At 46.8% G+C, this 18,763-nt stretch overlaps 1 protein-coding gene and 1 long non-coding RNA gene across 5 annotated transcripts in view; one reads left to right on the plus strand and one right to left on the minus strand.

The window, feature by feature from the left end:
* Positions 1–232: 232 nt before the first annotated feature.
* Positions 233–12,776, minus strand: LOC111844950 (uncharacterized). 4 transcript variants are annotated; one of them, XR_002838507.2, is made up of 7 exons: positions 12,609–12,776; positions 10,095–10,518; positions 6,617–6,808; positions 6,147–6,261; positions 2,893–2,985; positions 2,694–2,791; positions 233–923 (listed from the first exon to the last, which is right to left on the minus strand). It is a non-coding gene; the product is annotated as an uncharacterized lncRNA (long non-coding RNA). The 4 variants fall into 4 exon arrangements; XR_002838509.2 differs by lacking the exon at positions 6,617–6,808 and having other exon boundaries at positions 12,609–12,771; XR_002838508.2 differs by lacking the exon at positions 10,095–10,518 and having other exon boundaries at positions 12,609–12,760.
* bnc1 (basonuclin zinc finger protein 1) overlaps positions 12,773–18,763 on the plus strand; it is a 31,108-nt gene continuing 25,117 nt past the window's right edge. Inside the window, exon 1 of the mRNA XM_023813848.2 lies at positions 12,773–12,866. Coding sequence (XP_023669616.1) covers positions 12,858–12,866 — 9 coding nt within the window. The 5' untranslated portion in view covers positions 12,773–12,857. The remainder of the gene's footprint in view (positions 12,867–18,763) is intronic.

Consider the following 18,763-nt stretch of genomic DNA (forward strand, 5'->3'; position numbering starts at 1 on the left):
AGTTCAGAGGTCACGGTGACATGTTTTTCCTTGGGAACCGGGGCTAGGGGGAGGCCATGGGAGAGAGTGTTAAAACACAGATGAACGAGACTTTCAAAAAGCCCCCTCAGGCTGGGCCAAAGAGAGAAAACAGCAGAGAGCCAGCAAGCAAAGAAATGATCAGGAAGTGTACCGTCTGTTAAAGGGCCCGGTGCAGACGATAAAAAAGCACCAAAAACTATTTAGCCAGCAATGAACAGGAACCAGTCATAGTTTATTGGACATTTATGGTTGAACCACGCTAGTCAGAAAACAGCATGAAGTATCTGAAATACACCCAATGACCGTCAGATGACATACTGGCTGGTCTGGGATTGGGACACCTGGGCAGAGATCGCAGCTTAATGTCAGTTTGCGTAAAGCACTTAAAGAGGCACTTAAAACAAAAACATTTACACTTACCCTTTAGTTACTTATGGAAATTTAGACTTTTTACTCTTAGAATTTGAACAGGATAATTTGTTGCATTAATGCTTTAATCTGCTTATGTGTGTGTGATTAAGTCCACAAAACGGGAAGCTCACGGGAGTCATTTCTGTGACTTTTCTGTATCTTATAGACGCTGGATGGTCTCTGACCGTCCATTTTTACGCAAGCCGATGGTAAAGGTGTCCAGGCCGGCCCAGGGCGCAGCGGAGCCGTGGGTCTGCCCCGCGACTGAGATACTGGCGGCCAGTGAAGAGGCACGCAACTGTGCACTGGTGAATGGGGCACGTTCCGCTAATTGGGATGCTCCTCCACTGCAACCGCGGTCTCAAGCAGCTGGCAGGGGTGGAGGGGGGGCACCTCCTCCAGGTACCACGTCTGTGCGACTCCAGCGTGGAACTGGGGGAACAATTATGGACAGACTGAGGTTCTTCCGCGATCCACTGTCATCCGTGGGCCTGGCGGGAAACAGGAGAGGCCGTTTGACAAAAGTGGATAATTGATTCTGGCAGGACCCACCAAGGGCCAGCAGGAGCACAGGCCCAGCAGAGGGTCATCATTGATGTGGATAAGAGAATTATCTATACTCCGATGATTTTTACTGGGAGATACTGGAAATTCAATCAAATCAATATATTTTATTTAAATATAGAATATGCAGCCGTAATGGGCTGATATGCAGTCTGACGCTGCCTAAAACTGGAAGTTTAAACTGTGGAAATATTTAATTGTGGCAATTTATAATAATTTATTGTAAGATAAATACTGTAAAATAGACAGCAAAAACTCTTTAGATCCATTACATCTGTTATGCAAATTGTTACATGTGATGGGTCTTCTTACATGTTTTTTTTTATTACTGTAAATAATAATATGTATATGACTATTACTATTATTATTATTATTATTATTATGCTTATCATTGTTAATTTGGTACCACTTTACAATAAGACTACCCTTATAAAGGGTTTATGAATGACTTATAATCTGGTTAGTAATTAGGTTGCAACACTTCATAAATCATCGATAGGCAATAATAATGTACTTGGCAAAAGGGAGCCGTATTGTAAAGTGGTACCAATAATTCTACTTTTTGATGTATCTCTCAAGCTGTAAAGGGGAAAATGTCAGGGTATTCTTAAAAAGAAATGTACAGCCAGATCATCCACACTACAGAAGAATCCAGAACCTGGAATTATCGCAAGACGATGAGCGTGTCTATTGCTGGAGAACCAGCAGGATCGGCTGAGGAGGATTTGGAATCAGGGCATAGAATCTGGCAAATAGCTTTATAAAACCTCTAACGGCTTTGGAAAAATAAAGACACAAGATGAGGCTCTGTGGGAAGAAAGAGACAACCTTCCAAGGAGGTGTAGGAAAAGGCACTATTGAGTTTGTTATACATAAACGCACATGCGTAACTCCACAATAAACTCACAGAAAGATGATTCTTACTGAACGTATCTGAATGACCATTAAATCTAAGAGAAGTGAAGGTCAGTGCTCACTGAAGAATGAAGAAAATAAAATGTACTGCCTGAATTTCAGAGTAATAAAAAAATAAGGTTTCCTGTGCATGTCTCACACCCCAGAAAGGTATCAGTTGACAAGCACTTTCTTTGCACATTGGTTAAAAGTGATACTTTTTCAATTATTAGCAGAAGTGTGATCATCAGATTTTTTGGTTTTCGTTTTACGGTTTACTTTGAAACTGAAGGAAGACACACACACATGCACTCACACACACTGCTGTGTGCTGCCTATTTGTCAATAGTCTGACATCTAACATTCTGCATGGTGTAGTATGACTATAAATGACTTAATAGAATTTAAATCAATGAATAAAAGCCACTTTAACTTCTACTGACCATTGCATCTTGCTGTAGAAGTGTGCTCCAGTATCGTGTGTTGGATATCAGTCTCCCCCCCAAACTAATCGTTGTTATTTTTTCCTTTTTGTGATCCTCAGATCTGAAGTCACAGCTCCAAATCATTTTCATTACACAATTTATTTTTATTTCTAATTTCATACGATGACGATGATCTTTGCCCTAAAGATCCCTGGCGGAAGGTCATTATGCGGAGTGGACCAGACCTCAGATGTCTCCAGGCTGCAGATCGAAATGGGCGGAAACCTGCAGTGACCTCCGAAATACCCCTCCGCACTGTAACGGAGCCGGTGTGCACAGCCTCGGATAGAGAGAGAGAGCAAAAAGTGTCGGACTCACCTTCGTTGCGCTAAGTGGCACCGGCTGCGGTGCTTCAAGTTCGGAGTGTCACAACCGGTACCGGCTTCCCGACGTCGTGCGGCAAATAACGGGGAACACTATAAAGAAACATCAGACGCACCAAAAAACACAGTCAATGATAACCATCCCCCGGCTTTGACATGTTTGTGTGTAATGGATTTTCATCGGGAGAAAGTACCGGGACTTGTTTGACGAATCCCAAGACTGCTCTAGAATTCTTTTTGAAATCCTTTTCTTTAGTAGTCTTGTTCAAGTAGCCTGGGGCCAAAGCCTTCAGAGATCACAATATTATTAATATAAACGTGTCAAACCACATGCTGAAATTCAAAACAGAGGTGCCAGGATGTCAAGGAGTCCAACTCTTGAAATATAAATTATGCTTTAATATTCCTAAGCACTACACAAAACATGCTTTAATGCAAAAAAACAGATGTGTAAGAATGCTTAATATTTCAAGACGACGCTCACGAGTGTGAGACCAAAAGGACTCTTTAATGCCCCCGAAAGTAGTTATGGTGTGACAGCCATCAGGGCACCTAAAGGAAGAGAGCACTGCCATGTCCCTCCCCAGGATGTAATTATTTTCTGGAGGACTGAAGGACATTTACCTAAATCCATCCGTACTGGGATAGCAGATTTTTGTTCAGAATTCAGTATATACTGTATCTACATGTGTGTGCTGTATAGTCTGAGAAAACATATGGAAAGGTTTACTTGAATTATTATTATTTTTTTTTAATAAAATCAAACCAGTATTTGGTTTAAAAAATATAATCTATCACATGTAGTCGACAAGTAAATTATTATTAAAATGAATCATTTTAAAAGGATTTAGAGATTATGGTAGCTAATACACTAAAATACACGTGTCACCTTTTGGAATAAAAATTAATATTTGTGCAATTTGTTTCAAGTAGATTTTTAAGGATTAATGTTGTATTCTGTGTTTCTACTATTTATTTTAGGGATTTCTTTTTCCGGTAGGTCGTTTCTCCCCCACTTATGAATTAAGAATGGAATCGGTAAGGCTGTCTGTCAATGTGCAGCCCGTCAGTCCAGCTCACAGACAGCAGCACATGCATCTCTGAGGGCTGCCAAGTCAGCAGCTTAAAAACCGGGCTAGGAAGATCCGGGCCAGGGAGAACCGGCCCGGGGAGAACCGGGTCGAGGAGAAAAGGGCCAGGGAGAACCGGGTCGGGGAGAACTGGGCCAGGGAGAACCGGGCCGGGGAGAACCGGGTTGGGCAGAAAAGGGCCAGGGAGAACCAAGACGGGGAGAACTGGGCCAGGGAGAACCAAGCCGGGGAGAACCGGGCTGGGGAGAACTGGGCCAGGGACTGCCCGCCTGTTAGGCATCCCGCTAAAACGCTCGCAGGCACACAGCAGCCAGCCGGCTCCTATCGGGGTCACAGCTTTGTGGTAATCCGGCACACGGCGCCACCGCAGGGCGGAGGCCAGCGCATGGAAGTTACCCGATGCGTCGTGCCACCTTTCCGGTTCCCTTAACAGCCTTGGGTTTATTCCGTTTGCTTGGGGCTCCGCGGCGTCAAACCAAATCGGCCGTCTCACGGAACCACAGAACTCCGGCATGACAACTGAGAGTAGCCAGATATGCGTTAGTTTACACTTCAAATGTTTCTGCTATTGAGCACGGCGCAAGCAAACTGGCCATCACGCGGAGGCGGCCCTCGGAGCAGGGAGCTGCCTCGTGGTATTAGCCCAACAATGGCACTGTCAGAGCGCGGCTCCGCGTGCTACCGGCTAGGTGTGCTAACCTTTACCAACGGTGCACGTTTTAGCACCCCATCATGTCTCTGTCCACTTGAAGGATAGCACCGATAATTTACAGTAGTTATAGCGTAAAATAAGCCTGTAATGTGCATTTATAAAATAAATCTATGACCTAAGTGTATGACTATGGACTGAAATAAGCTAGCAAAATAAGTGTGTATCAATGGATTTAAAAAGCATATCACTGCGTTTAAACCTCATACATCACAGGAAATAAGGGCTATAAAAGCAGACGCTGATCATTTTCCAAGTGAGTCCAAAAATGCAGTATCCTGTACTATAAAAAGCTTTATGTCACAAGCCCTTCCTTTCAGGCTTTGGTTGAGAACCGTATGTTGGAAACAATTACTGCAGCAAACTCTGGTCATACAAAAGGTGCACCGTGTTGGTCATGGTGTAGCAACGCAGCACAGCCACAAATGTGTATCAAATTTACCTCAAGGGGTCTTCAGGACGCCCAATCGAAATTGAGGGAGCTTCTTTGAAAAAAGGACCTTTTGGGAACGCCTGTGATTTAGGAGATGAAGCGATTCCCAGCCAGTCCCAGGCTGCTACATGCTCCCCCACTGTAATCTCTTAGGGGGGGAGCAGGGGGGGAGGGCAAGTGGCGGCCACAGAGACCTGAACCCACAGGCCCTCGAGTCTCAACGGCCAGACAGACAGACAGCTCAGACAGACAGACAGCTCGGACAGACAGACAGCTCGGACAGACAGACAGCTCAGACAGACAGACAGCTCAGACAGACAGACAGCTCGGACTGCCACTAACTGTTGAAGAAGTGAACAGTCCCCCTCCACACTTATCTCCACAAATGCCTCGGTGTCAAAGTTCATAGGCTGATGGGGTACACTGACACACAGACACACACACACACACACACACTCCCCAGTCAAATGTGCAGGCCACTGGCTTTCTCTCTGGAAGACAAGGTGGGGGTTACCCTGGCGATGAGAGACACCGCTGATTTAACAAAAACAAAGAAAAAACCTCACTATCTCAAAATCGCTTAACGGCCGGGTGGGAGCAACATGGAGATTCCACAGCGTGTGGGTGAGGAAGCCGAGGGCTCGTCCTGCTGAATCCCCTTTCACATGTAGATTACAGACAGACACAGGAGCCATCACACGTGGGGTGGAAATGCAGCAGACAGACAGGTAGAGAGAGAGAAAGACACAAAGACAGAGACTGAAACAGAGACAGGCAGAGAGGGACAGAGACAGAGAAAAAGAGAGAGAAACAGACAGAAATGCAGAAAGACAAACAGAGAGAGACACAGAGATGGTGACAGAGAAGAACAGACAGAGACAGACAGGCTGCAGACGAGTTTTTACGACAGCTCCAAGGCAAGGGCATCTCTGGACGACCGCAATAGGGCTGTGATGGCACTTTCCAGAAGTCCGATACTTTGTTAAATAATAGTGCATGTGTTTCTGCTTTGACTTGCCAAACTTGGTATTTTTCGGTCATATCAAAATTATTCCCTGATGCACTGAAGTACTTCAGAAGTGACATCAAAATACCCCAATACAAGACATACATTTTAAAGTTGAAATTATTTGATATAAGTGCCTTTAGCATTCATGTAAACAACACCACAGCGGCCAGAGCCGCGCGATACTGGCCTTTGATCTCAGAACCTACCCTTTGATCTGGCTTTCGGAGTAAAAAATGCATTTTCCAAGTGGGTTTCTGGCACTGTGATGAAATGACCCTTGACAGCATTAGGAAAAACTTCAATTAAACTGTCGATGTAAACCTGCAACAGAAAACTTGACAAATAAGATAAAACATATTTACTTTTCCTCGCGTTTAGAGGCGCGCACAGGAGCGTGCCTAAAAATAGTGATTGGCTGGTTTTTGTGACTAATCCATTTGGAGGACATATGCTGTGGGGGCAGATTAATGGACTGATGTACACATGGTTGACACCGATCACATGCTTCAACGCCGAGGGAATTGTTATTCCCATGAAATGAACATGGCTTTATAAGTATGTCTGACCCATAAGGTTCTCGCCCCGCGGGGAACCGGGCAGTTCTGGAGCCGGCGTGCTGAATAATTTTGCCTAAATGACTTTTATGGCAATTATGTCGGGAAAAGGGGAGGCCCACCGAAGTTGGGCGGCGATGGGACGGGATGCAAATCGACGGCTTGCGGCTTGGAACAGGAGCAGCAGCAGATACAGGGGAAGCTGGGTGGGATGTGAGCCTTCACCACACGCCGACTGTGTCTTTGTGGGGGGGTCTCTTTCTCCCCCGCAGCGTATGCTTGTACTTTAGGTTAAAGTGTGGGAGTGCCGCTCTCTGAAACGCAACGGCGAAAACACGGAGTAGGTCATTTCTTTCATTGCTGCCATATGATTGACCTTTGACCCCTGTCCCCCTGCTCCCCACCCCAGCCCCAGGGTCCCGCCATCCCTCACAGAGGCACACGTAACCGTAAGGCAACAGAGCACAGTTCTGTTCATTTTCCATGTGTGAGTCCTTAACATGCCCGTCTTTCTAGAAGTCTCCATCAGCAATGAAATGTAAACTCGCAAATTATGCACAATTACTGGAGACAGATGGCGTGGACCTCCTATTGTTAACAGAATTAAACACACAAAGAGCCCTATAAGAGTGTGTTTGATCAATACCTATTACATAGATTACACAGACTTCTCTCATGGCAGTTTCCATACTGAGCTACCTTCAGGGTTTTGTGGAAGCCTGACTCAGACCTGTCACGCAGATGTTCCTTTCCGACTGTGCTTGGCAAGTCGCTTAGTCCCCAGACAGCTCAGTCAGGCAGGCTCCCGCTGAGTCCACAGCAATGCATGCTGGGTACTCTGAGCGTGTTAGAGAAACACCGAACGTGGACCTTCCCGCCTGGCCCCCCTGACCCATACCTGCCACTCCAGCTCAGCAACTAAGCTCTATAACTTCTCCTTCGATGCCCCTCTGCCCCCCCCACCCAAGTCCCCTGAAGAGGGCAAAAGCAGCCCCAAAAACATGGCCCTCCCTTCCACCCATGCACTCGGAAGAGAAGCGAATTTGCCGCATCTTGGAGCAGAATGCCGGGCATGGCCTGCCGGTTCGCGCCGCAATTCCATACCCTGACCCCCCGCTGCGTGAGGTCAGCGCAATATCACACAAACATGTAAAGCCATTGGGTCAGGCCCAGGATTGCATTTTTCCTTTTATGTTTTTTAGTTTCCCAGAATGCACCCAATTACCGGACCTCAGCTCTATAACTTTAGCTCCATCTCGAGAACATATATAATTAAAAGCTCCACTCTTTCAGCCATATTTACGCCGGCCGTATTCTCCTGTGGTGCATTCAGCACGTAGCCAGGAGATTAGATGTCAGATGGGGCAGTACGCAGGGATAGTACTTTTTTAGCTATCGGAAGGTGTCGGCAGGCAGAGCTCACCTCAGCCCGAACTCATCGCCTCGGAGACATCTCCCCCGTCGCTGAAAGGGAGAGGTGCGCATCTGCAGACTTCCCCGCACCCCGGACGCGCCTGCCTGCCGCCCGCTTCACAGAGCCTCGCCGCCAGCAAAGGCTTCGTCGGCTCGCGCTCTCTGGCCTCCCAACTCTATTGATTTTTCGCCTCGTGAAAAATACATTTTAAAAATGCTTTAAGCTATCTGAAGATACAGCCAGGCAACACGCCAGCAGCACCATGCCCACTGGGCATTCTGGGAGATCCACTGCGAGCCCCGGTGAGGGCCGAAACGCAGGCGGGGGATGGGGGAAAGCGGGGGCCCAGTTCCCCGTCTCCATTGTGTGTGCCGTCATGTTTAACCCGAACACAGGGCTGTCAGGACAGCTGCCCCTTATCTTGACGGCGTTCCTGCTTGTCTCCGTCATCCCTCCTTCCTCGGAGTAACGCGCAGACTAGAGAGAGGTACTCCTTCATCAAAGCTGCACTACACGTTTACCACTGACCCCCCCTAAGCATGAATCCTGCACTGAATACTTCATCGCAGGGAATTCAGAGATGCGTGTCTCAGCTGCAGGTAATTGCTGCATTATTGCTATTTATTTTCAGAGCGCAAGAGCACATTGATCAGGGATATTTGCTTTTGTGTTCCTTCTATATATTTTTATGAGCTGGGGTGTGGATTTCGGCTTAATGATGACTATCTCATAAGAACTGTATTAGCTTATGAAGATGCTTTCGGAATTCCAGGTGAAAATTCCAGCTCTTTCGTTGTCCATCCATCCGTCCATCCATCTTCTACACCACTTATAGCGGCGAACCTCTCCCATAAAGCAGAGAGCCCTCTCTGGACAAGATGCCTATTCAATCGTATCCAATAAATATTTTATTAATTTATATTTGCATGAGGAGAAATATTGGCAGAGTAAAAATGGTTAAATGCTGGATAGATGAGTTGACGTAAGAGGCTAGCAAGGCTCCATCCCTGCTCTGCGCATTGTGCACACAGGCGGCCAAACACACAAAAGTTTGCAGCGGTCCGCCGGAAAAGTGCACCATTGATGTTGAGGGGATATCGACTTCATCACCCACAGGCGGTAATCTAATATATTTGACTTGACTGACAGACAGAGGCAAGCAGCTTGAAATTCATTAATACGTGGTGCTTTGAGCACGGCTGCTCAGGTCCGGTTCACTTATCAATGCGTTCATGGCTGAAATACCGTGACGTTATTACGCCGTATATTGCAACATGCAGAATCGGGCTAAAAAGGACCGGATGGAAACGTTAAAATGAAATCTCTCGTGGCAGAGCTCCTCAAACAAATGGTTCCGGCGTTGGGAAACGTAGCGTTTTACTTGCTGTTAGCCGAAACGACTGGATTCCCACCAGCCTCACGGAATTCCCGCAGTTAGAAACTCTGATTCCTGCAAATCCAAACCTGAATGGCTAGAGGGTCCCTGCCAACATGACACCCAGGCTGCAGCCCCGTCCCGACGCAGTGAGGCCCCCAACCCACGACTTACTCCGCCTGTTTATTTTAGGCTTGTGAAAACATGACTCTGAGCTGGTGAGCAGTGTCGCTGCAGGAGAGCCCATAAGTCACATTTAGGTCTGACCTACGGGGTGGCAGGAATGATGGACACAGGAAGTGCGTGCTTCCTCTAGGCTCTGGGGGGCTCTAGGGGCAGGAAGTGGCATGTGTGCGGCAGCCCAGAGTGCTGCGGGCGGCGGGAGCTTTCAGGAACACGTGGGCCTCCATCCAGAGATTTAAAGTGTCCCCTCGGCCAGGTGGACGAGGGTGGGGACAGTGACGGATAGGCGACGGTCCTTTTATCTGAGCATGTGGAGGCCAAATGCCCCGCAAATCTACCAGAATGTTTCATCGTTGGCCGAGGCGTCATAATGCAGAGAGAGTGAACACAAATACAGACATTAGGGTTGTGTGGCAATATGTACAAAGATAATCACTGAATTTTAAAAATGTATACAATTAAGAACTTCATGTCTTAATATGGCAAATCATTGGAGTTCGGAACTGATATCCAGCAAAGGTTAAATACCGAAGGCTGTGTCTCTATGTTTCCTCCTTTCAAAGCAGATCATTTTTATTTTTTGTATAGACTCCCCCCTCCTCCCCCCACACACACAAAGTGCACTGACCTGTTACTTGCCGGGCCTCTGATCCACCGTCATGTGATTTTCGGACCAGGTCGCTGATCCTTTCTGATGTACAGCACATGACACGTCTGCGGAGGCGCATGTTTAACTGTGGACGCCAAGCCCCCACGAGAGGGCGGCATGAGGGAACCAAACCGGGGGGGGGGGGCCGGGGATGCACTCCAGGGCCCCCCAATTAGGGACTGGCGAATGGCGTTGCAGTGAGGCCGCTTGCAGAGGTATTAAGGTAATGGATGAATGCATGCAGCGATTGCTACGTCAGCCCATTCTATTCATGAAGCACTAAGGAATGACATCAGGGTGAGCACCTCACTGCTGCCCCCCTGAGGAAGGGTGTCACAGCGAGCGCCTCGCGGGCATGCAGTAAAGGATCCCCTCACTCTTGCCCCCGACAGCCTGCACCTTGCTAGAAAAAGAAAAACCACAGGGCTTAGATCACAGGGTGAGTGCGTTTAGATGTGCAACGGTGTACGCGCTCTCTAATTACGAAGGACGGGCAGACAGACGGGGTAGCCTCTTTTTGGGCGCTTTGGGTAAAGACCATATTTAGACAGTCAAAAGAATAATAATTACTTCACTTTCGGGGATGGTGTTGACAAATGGTGCTTTGCAAAGCGCACACGTCCGTCGGAGCGGTGGGGCTCGCGGGAAGGGGCTCGCTGCCGGTGCTCGACAGTCTCAGTGAGAGTGTTTCCCCGCCGGGTCCGCTGTCACCGGGGGACGCTGTCTCCCACATCTCTCTTTTTTTATTTCTGGGAGGAGTTAAAACTTGCATTTTTTTTTGTTGCCGTTGCCGGGGGCGACGAGGAGCTGGCTCGCTTTAATTACTGTAGTCTGACTTGCCGGCAGCGCCGGTTTTTTCGCCGTGTGAGATTATGCGGCATGTCTGGGAGCCGCTCGCCGCCCCCCCCCGGCCCCCCGGCCGTGCTGCGGACCTTGGTGGACACGCCGCGGCCGCCTGCCGGCCCACGCATGGGTGAGGTGGCGCAGATGCAAGGCTAAAGGGCTACGTGGGAAGATGGGGCGGCCTCGAGGGGGTGCTGAGGGGGAAGAGTTCAGGGAGGAGGAATTACAGCGCGCGGCCAAAGGATCGATACTGTCACCTAAAGAACGGCAAGGCCACAAGACCTAGAAGCTCCTTCGAGGCGGGCTGGTGGTCCTCCTGTATGCCCGTGAGTGCCTGCGAGTGGGCAGGCAAGCTCTGGTAAATAGAGTCCTGAATCTCCTCAGTCCACAACAAAGCCTTTTCAGTCACAACGGCGTGATTTAAACCGTGTGTCCAGACGGCTCTAAGTGCTGCCTGAATGCTCTGGAAAGGAATGGGGGACCTGTGTTATCGCGATCCGTCACAAATTAACCCGGTCTGGCCATTTTAATTACACTACACATTTATGATCTGTGTTTTCTTCGGGTGGGAAACAAAATACCCGCCACCACAATTCCACGCTGAAGCAGTGAGGGAAACTAATGAATGTAAAGATGAAGGTCGGCTGCTTTCTGCGAAGGCCCTGAATGTGGACGTAACACAAGACCTTTACAATACTGGCGACACAATAACAGGAAAAATCCTCTTCAGACAGCAGAACAGACACGATCACAATGCCCAGAAGGACGCTGTCTCTTCGGGGCTTATTTTCGAGGTCTACCGCCAGCTTCGGCAACATCTTCAGCTCTCTGCTCTCCCAGGTGTGTTATGAGATCTTCATATGATCTCCTCACATCGCTGTCCCGAAGAGTATGTTAAACGCCGCAGTAAAGCACCCAGCCTCCCCTCCGCCCATGGGCATGAAGACGTGCCTCGTTTCTGTCTACATGAGGCGAGACATCGAGACGACGAATGGGGCAAGGTTCTCGATCGGCTACGTCTGAACGTGTCCAAAGACACAAGTACGTCGCCCCCACTTGCACGGGGGAGGGGACTCTATTCCTTCTGAGCATGTCACCTCAAAAGCAAAGAATTATGCCTGAGCAACAGAAATGTTACTTTATCGGAAGAACAGAAGGGAGAGGGCGGTCATGGGGCAACTCAGACGGCAGCTCAGAATCACGTGATTTCCCTCTAACGTTGTGCCTTCATTCACTATAATTGTGATGCAATAAAAAACATAAATGAAATGTAATTGTTTGAATAGCTTGAACTATGTTAATAAATTTGATCGATAATTTATACTGGACTTCCTCGTTATTTTAGTCATGTGATGATTAATTTATATTGTTTGTGTCTCTAAACCTTCTCGGGAGTGACACTGCGTTTTTGGAAGTGACACTGCGTTTTTTAATGAATGATGCTCGTGGTTTTCGGATATTTAATTTAAATTAGTCTTGCAAAAAGAAAAAAGAAAAATGGAAGCTGCCGAAAGGCCGCCAAACCAGGCGAACACAGTGTCACTCGGCCCCGTCGGGGGTGGGGGTGTCCGGCCATGCCTGTCACTTCGGGGGAGGCGAATTAGCGACGGCTCTTAATGAGCCTACAGGTGTTTGCGGCGCAATGGGTACCTGATACGTGTCTCTCCCGAGGCGCCTCTCCTGATCGGCGACAAGCGGCGGACGACAGGCGCGCTGTCACGCCGACCGGCCCGCCGCACCTCGCTGCCCCCCGCGCACCGTCCCTAAACGGCACCTTAGACCCGCAGCGGAACTGAACCCCGCTGAGATTTAAAGGACGCGCCATGCAATTCGGGCGCACGTTTATTTTTTTGTCCAGAGGCGACGATCTTTTAAAGCAATACACTGATTAGGAGGAAGATGGCGTCGGTAAGTAACTTAGTCATCTTAATTGAATTTACTACATGTGCAAAACACACCAAGTACAAAAGAGAATTAAAGTGCTCCCGTGCGTGGCGTGTGCGTCCGATAGTTTATGTAATTTATTTATCTTAATGCAAAGTAATTGGTAACTAAGTGTAAGCGGCTGCCTGAAACTCCGTTGCATCATTGGTTTTCTTGGTGCTGTGTGTTAATTTATACAGCCTGACCCAGGTTTTGCAAGCCCCTTTTTTTCTCTTGACATAAAAAGGGAAACTAGTCATCACTTGTCAGGACTTATTCTGTTAACATGAAAAGAAAAACTAGTCTTGACTTTTCCGAGGGATATCTTTATATATATTTGTGTGTGTATGTACAGTGTCGGAGGTGCGTGTCGCTAAATTAATCACCAAAAGATGCACAAATAAAAGATTGACTCACATTCCAGTCCTTAAGATTAAGTCGTAATGCAGGAAAGTAATTAAGTTTTCATAGTTAATTTTATTCACGGTTTAAATAATTTCTTTTTCTCAAAACTTTACTTGAAGTAAGTGAGGGAGACCCCCTTTAAGGTGGCTTGGTTCAGTGATTAGAGTCACGGCAGCGCTCGGTGCGCTGTTCATCCATCTTCCAAACGCTTATCCTGGCCAGGGTCGCTAGCACGTTTAAATACACTTAAAAATAATCATATTAATTTCTCTCTATAGGCAAAAATCGACTTACTAGTACTGTCCAGTTTGTTTTCATAGTATGTTGTATTTTATTTGGCACATGGACAAAGTTTTTTTTTTCCCCGCGGTCATTCACTCATTTAGCTTTTTAAAAAAACAAAAATTGTTAGGTGGCTAATTTGCTTTTTTCGTGTAAGCGTATAGATCTAGTTCTAGTAGATATATATTTTATTCATCCATCTTCCAACAGCTTATCCACTATAATACACAGGTGATTCTATAATACAAAAACAGAAGGATTATCGATCTGTATGTATATGTTGGGGTTAATGTACGTTTAAAAAGCTTAGTTCACTTTTAATTGTTGGTGAAGCTGTATATACGGACTGGCCCACTCCAACACCTGATCACCGCAAGACTTTAACCAGTATGACAGCCCTTAATTGTAGTTAATGACTGACCTGATTAGATAAGAATAGAACTAGAGTTTTGGATCCGGGTGCGTTTAGGCTGCAGTTGGGATCCTGTACATTCGTAAGAAAGGCGAGATGCAGGCCATGAGCTTGTTAACACTGGTAGGGTGCTTTAAAAGAGATTAGTAATAATAATTATTGAAAATGATCGTGTCATCACAATGACCATCCTTTGCTTTGGAATAGTGACGTTTTTTTTGGTTTCCTGTTGACTCATTTCAGACCCGTTACCCAAACATTCCCAACTGAAGCGGCGCGTCCATGAAAAGTTAGTCAGAAAATTTCCCAGTTTTGATTACTGCCGCTAGCTCTGCTTAATGACTGTTTTGATTTTTCCCTCATCCTGACCCCTTCAAAAAGCTCGTAAAAAATAGATTTAAGCTGCCCGTTAGACAGCATGTTGATGAGCACCACCTGATTTATTCAGTTTATACCTGATATTGCGAACTCGGGCTGTTTAAAACCTGACAAGATCCTCCCACCTCCTTTTTTTTGCATTCATGCATTACATTTAAACAGTCGCGCTTTAACTTGATGCATAACTGGTGAGCTTGTAGTTAATTTGTGGTTAATAACCAAGAGCAAATTAATCACATTGCATGAATAAATAAATATTCAGCGCTAATCATTAGAGGAGATTCTGGTCTAGTTTTGCCCTTAAACTGTCTGGTTTCATAGAGATAAATCCGCATCAATGGCCTTGGAGTAAGGTGAAATTTGAACAAAGCAATATAGAAATTATTGATACTTGTTTGTAATTGTGTTCAGCATTATTAACGTCAGTGTCGTATCCATATATTTTCACTAGCTTTTACTCCCGTGGGATGTGTTGGATTTTTCGATAAAACTGATCCAAAGACGCCAATGAAACCATTATGTTGTATGTAGTTGTCTTGTCTTTCTCCCCTCCTCGCTTTCCGGTGGAAAAAGCGCATACCGTAGCAGGGAGGCAGAGTGAATATTTTAGCATCAACAAAGGCATTAGCGGTGTCAAAGTGGTTAATGCTGCTGGGGTTTCGGAGCGCACATCTGGCTGGGGGCCGTGGGTGTATGCAGTGGCAGCCCCCTCCGCCCGTACCAGCCTCTACAAGGGAGCTGTCGCACGGCTGATTTATGGTCTCCTAATGTCACGGGATAGCAATGTCGAGCTGTGGCATAAACACCAAATGCCTAAAAAGTTTAGCGATTATGATTCAGTGTCTTGGGAGGATTCTGGTCCCGTTCCACCGCACGCCGTACTCCCCTTGGCTGCTGGGGAGCGATATCCAGAGGCTAGCTGTGCCTAGCCGTTACAGACACAAAATCATTCCAGAATTTTTTTTCCTTTAAATCTTAAAGCGACCTGCTGCTTGTGCGGTTTTTTTCTTCTATCCCCCCCCCCCCTCGCCCTTTTGTCCGTCTTGTTCAGGCTGTCGTCCCGGATTCTGAGACTGCCTGCCGCCTGCCTGAATTCTGACTTGCACCTTTGCCTATAGGTTTCTGAACTTTTTACAGCTAGCTGTGTGTACAAGACGTAAATAACATTATATATAAATAAACATATATAAAAATAAAAATGAGTACAAGGACTGTCTTAGACAAACTCTCCGAGTGGCAGGAATTTCAAGGCAAATGATATCAGCGGATTAAGCATCAAATGATTTTCATAATAACCGGCCTCCGCTTTAAACAGACTGGTACTTGCGTATTCTGTTTTGGAGGGAAACCAAAGGCCAGGGTCCTCTTAGGAGCCCCGGCCTTGCGTAGACGAGGCCTCTCCCTCAGCGCCTGAAACATTAATGCAGCAAGTGGATTACCAATGCCATCACAGGCCTTGCACTTGAGTATATTGATTTTCCTTCTGCTTTTCCAAAAAAAAAAAAATAATAATAAAACCCTGCACCGGGGGTTGTCTCCTAAGACAGAGGATGCAGTGTTGCTCTCCTCGCCTGTGTTTGTACACCATTCCTGGGTGATTTCTTGGGAGAATTTGAGGCTTTGTGATCGAACACCGTTAGATACTGCATGGGGGTGGAAGGATAAGCCTTTGTCATTGGTCCAGCTGTACCCCTGGTTTCACTTGGTGGCAGGGGCAGGCAGGTGGAGAGTGCTCCATCTACTGAGCTCCTATGGGGGGGAGCCTCAATATTGAGTGCGGTCAGGTTTATGCGAAGGCAGTATCTATAGGCTGTTGCCTCTAACTGCACATTGCTGGTTTCTAAATGGATACGTGACTCAAATCAACAAGGCAGGGTCTTAATAGTATCCACACCTTTGGACTTCAACACAACAAAAAAAAAAGCAGTCTGACTTGTGCTAGAACTCCGGACGTTTGGCCCAGTATGTGCCCGCCTGGCATCAGCCAAGGTGGACCACCCAGAGGGAGATACGGGTAATACCACAGGCCGTCAATGGGTCAACAGTTTAATAAAAGAATTAACAGAATTATCGCCGGTGGCCAAATATATCATTGATATTGCTCATTAAAGGCAGCACCAATTGTGGTGTTTTGTTCTGGTTTAGATTATGCTGATTGATATATGATTATTATACCCAAGTAGGTTGCTGTGTAATAAAATACTGAAAACTTGGTTTGTCCTGTGGGGGCTCTAGGCTGTGAGTCGTCATGTGAACAGGAACAGGCGGTGAGATGCTGACCGTCCGTGTCTGATCTCCCTAATATGAACTAATTCGCTTGATGCTATGGTGACAAAGTGAAATACAATATTCAGACCAGTGTATAGTACAGCTAATTTTTGTGAGAGCGGACTGGGTGTAGTGTAAACAGCACCGATATGGAATATATTTCCCCCGACTGAAGGTTTCTGTGGGTTATCAGATATATGATGAGATACTGGTTGTGTGATGTTCTTGGAATCTCAGCTTTGTCTGGTGGCCATTTGAGAAGAATAGCACCTATCAAGGCTCCATCTAAAATACTAGCTAAATATAGCGGTAGCAGCATCATAATAGTGATTAAGTAATTTCACAGTAGTTCTTGGGAATATTTTTTAAGGGCAGTTTTGGAATTATTACACAAGTGCAACTGGCCAAACGACATTCAGTCGCAAATGCCAGATTAATCTACTTGCAGGAATATTTAAACAAAAAAAAGAAAGTTATCACATCTGTTTCAGTTTAGCAGTATGTACTTCTGCGGTTCCTACGGAATGTACAGTTACACACACTGTGGTTCCGTGCGTTTTAGGTCGAGTCACACCAGTTTCCGTATAATCTCACGCACACACATGAAACCAAGTGTGTGTCAGGCACTGGAGGCCATTTTGCGCTGTTATCATACATTCTGTTCTAGTTCCCAAACTGAGCAGAGTTTCCTTTTAACAGCTAGTAATTGTGGGGAACAAATATTTAAATTAATCTCTATAGGTTTCTCATGAATATCCAGACATTGTAGGTGTGGATAAGTGGATATTATGCCACCTGAGCCAGATGCAATTTTCTGAGCTCCACACTACCCGACCCCCCCCCCCCCCCCCACACACACACACACACAGACACACACACACACACACTCACTAACTCTTCTATTTTCACGTGTTGCAGGTTTTTCTGTGGGCATCGGCTGCCACAAGTTCAGGAGAGACATCGCTCGGGTGGCGTGGTTTGTGCCACTGAAATCGCTGCTGATAGGTGGCGTGTCCGTCTGAGAGACGCTCGCGTGCGGGACCCGGGGCCGAGTGGGGACGAGGAGGAGATTAGGGGCACCTTCTTACTGAAGGAAGGGACAATATGGCTTTTGTGTCTGTCTTTAGCATGACTCGGTTGTAAGAGAACTTTTCTATTTTACTGACAGTGGCTCTGCATTTTTAGTTTCTGCTGGCTGTAGCGTTCTGATGAATGTTCCCATTGGCTAACTCCACTGCAAAATGAGTTTTCGCTGGGTGCTTCAAACTCTGTGAAGATGGAGACTTTGGCAGATCCTTCCAAAACGATCTTTTCTCGCAAGGTGGCCACATCTGTGTTTTGTTTTGTTTTTTTTTTTTTTGGCGTGAAACAATGACTTCCTCCCTAAAGTTTAATGGTGGGGGCTGTCACAGACCCCTTGTGTTGGGCGGCCAGCGGGAAGGAGTCCAACGAGGCCCTTGCTCTACAGAAACCCAGAAGAAGCTGACTTGCTCGCAGAAAGAGGTTTCCCACCACAGTCTTGCATGTTTCCAGCCTGAACCACTGTGTCTCAAACTGATCCTTCTTCGTCCTTGGCGTTGCGGCACTGGAGATCAAGTTATACGGGAAGAGAGTCGAGGCGCGAGAGGATGCGGGGAAGTCGGCAGCCCTGTTAAATCCCACGTAAAATGCTGCGTCTCTGACGATAAGGGGGTTGGAGAGAATGAGGGGCCAAGTGGTATTGATGATGCGCTGGGGGAGGGCTTGGATTACCATCCGGCTGGCTTGCATCAGGAGACCACTTGGCTTGGGAGTCAGAGTCTCCACGGTCACACCAGTGTCAGTTAGCATGAAGTGGAGATTTGCCCGACGGTTAAACAAACTGGTGCTTTGTACAGCCGTTTCTCACATTCACCGCATTTTAAAATTCCATCCGCCACCCGAAACGAGCCATATCTCTTAAACACATCCCGCTCCCAGCCTTCCGAGAGATGGACGGCGTGCGTTCCGTGTTCTTTGGGAACCTGTGTGCTGTTTTGTGCCGAAATGCCGGACGGTAGTGGACAGTCCTGTCAAATAACTTCCAAGTAATAATGTCTCTGTGAATGATGCTCTGTTTCCATGCATTTTAATCATATATGCTAATTTTCCAGTTGAC

Source organism: Paramormyrops kingsleyae, chromosome 11 (genome assembly GCF_048594095.1).
Source record: "Paramormyrops kingsleyae isolate MSU_618 chromosome 11, PKINGS_0.4, whole genome shotgun sequence".
NCBI lineage: Eukaryota > Metazoa > Chordata > Actinopteri > Osteoglossiformes > Mormyridae > Paramormyrops > Paramormyrops kingsleyae.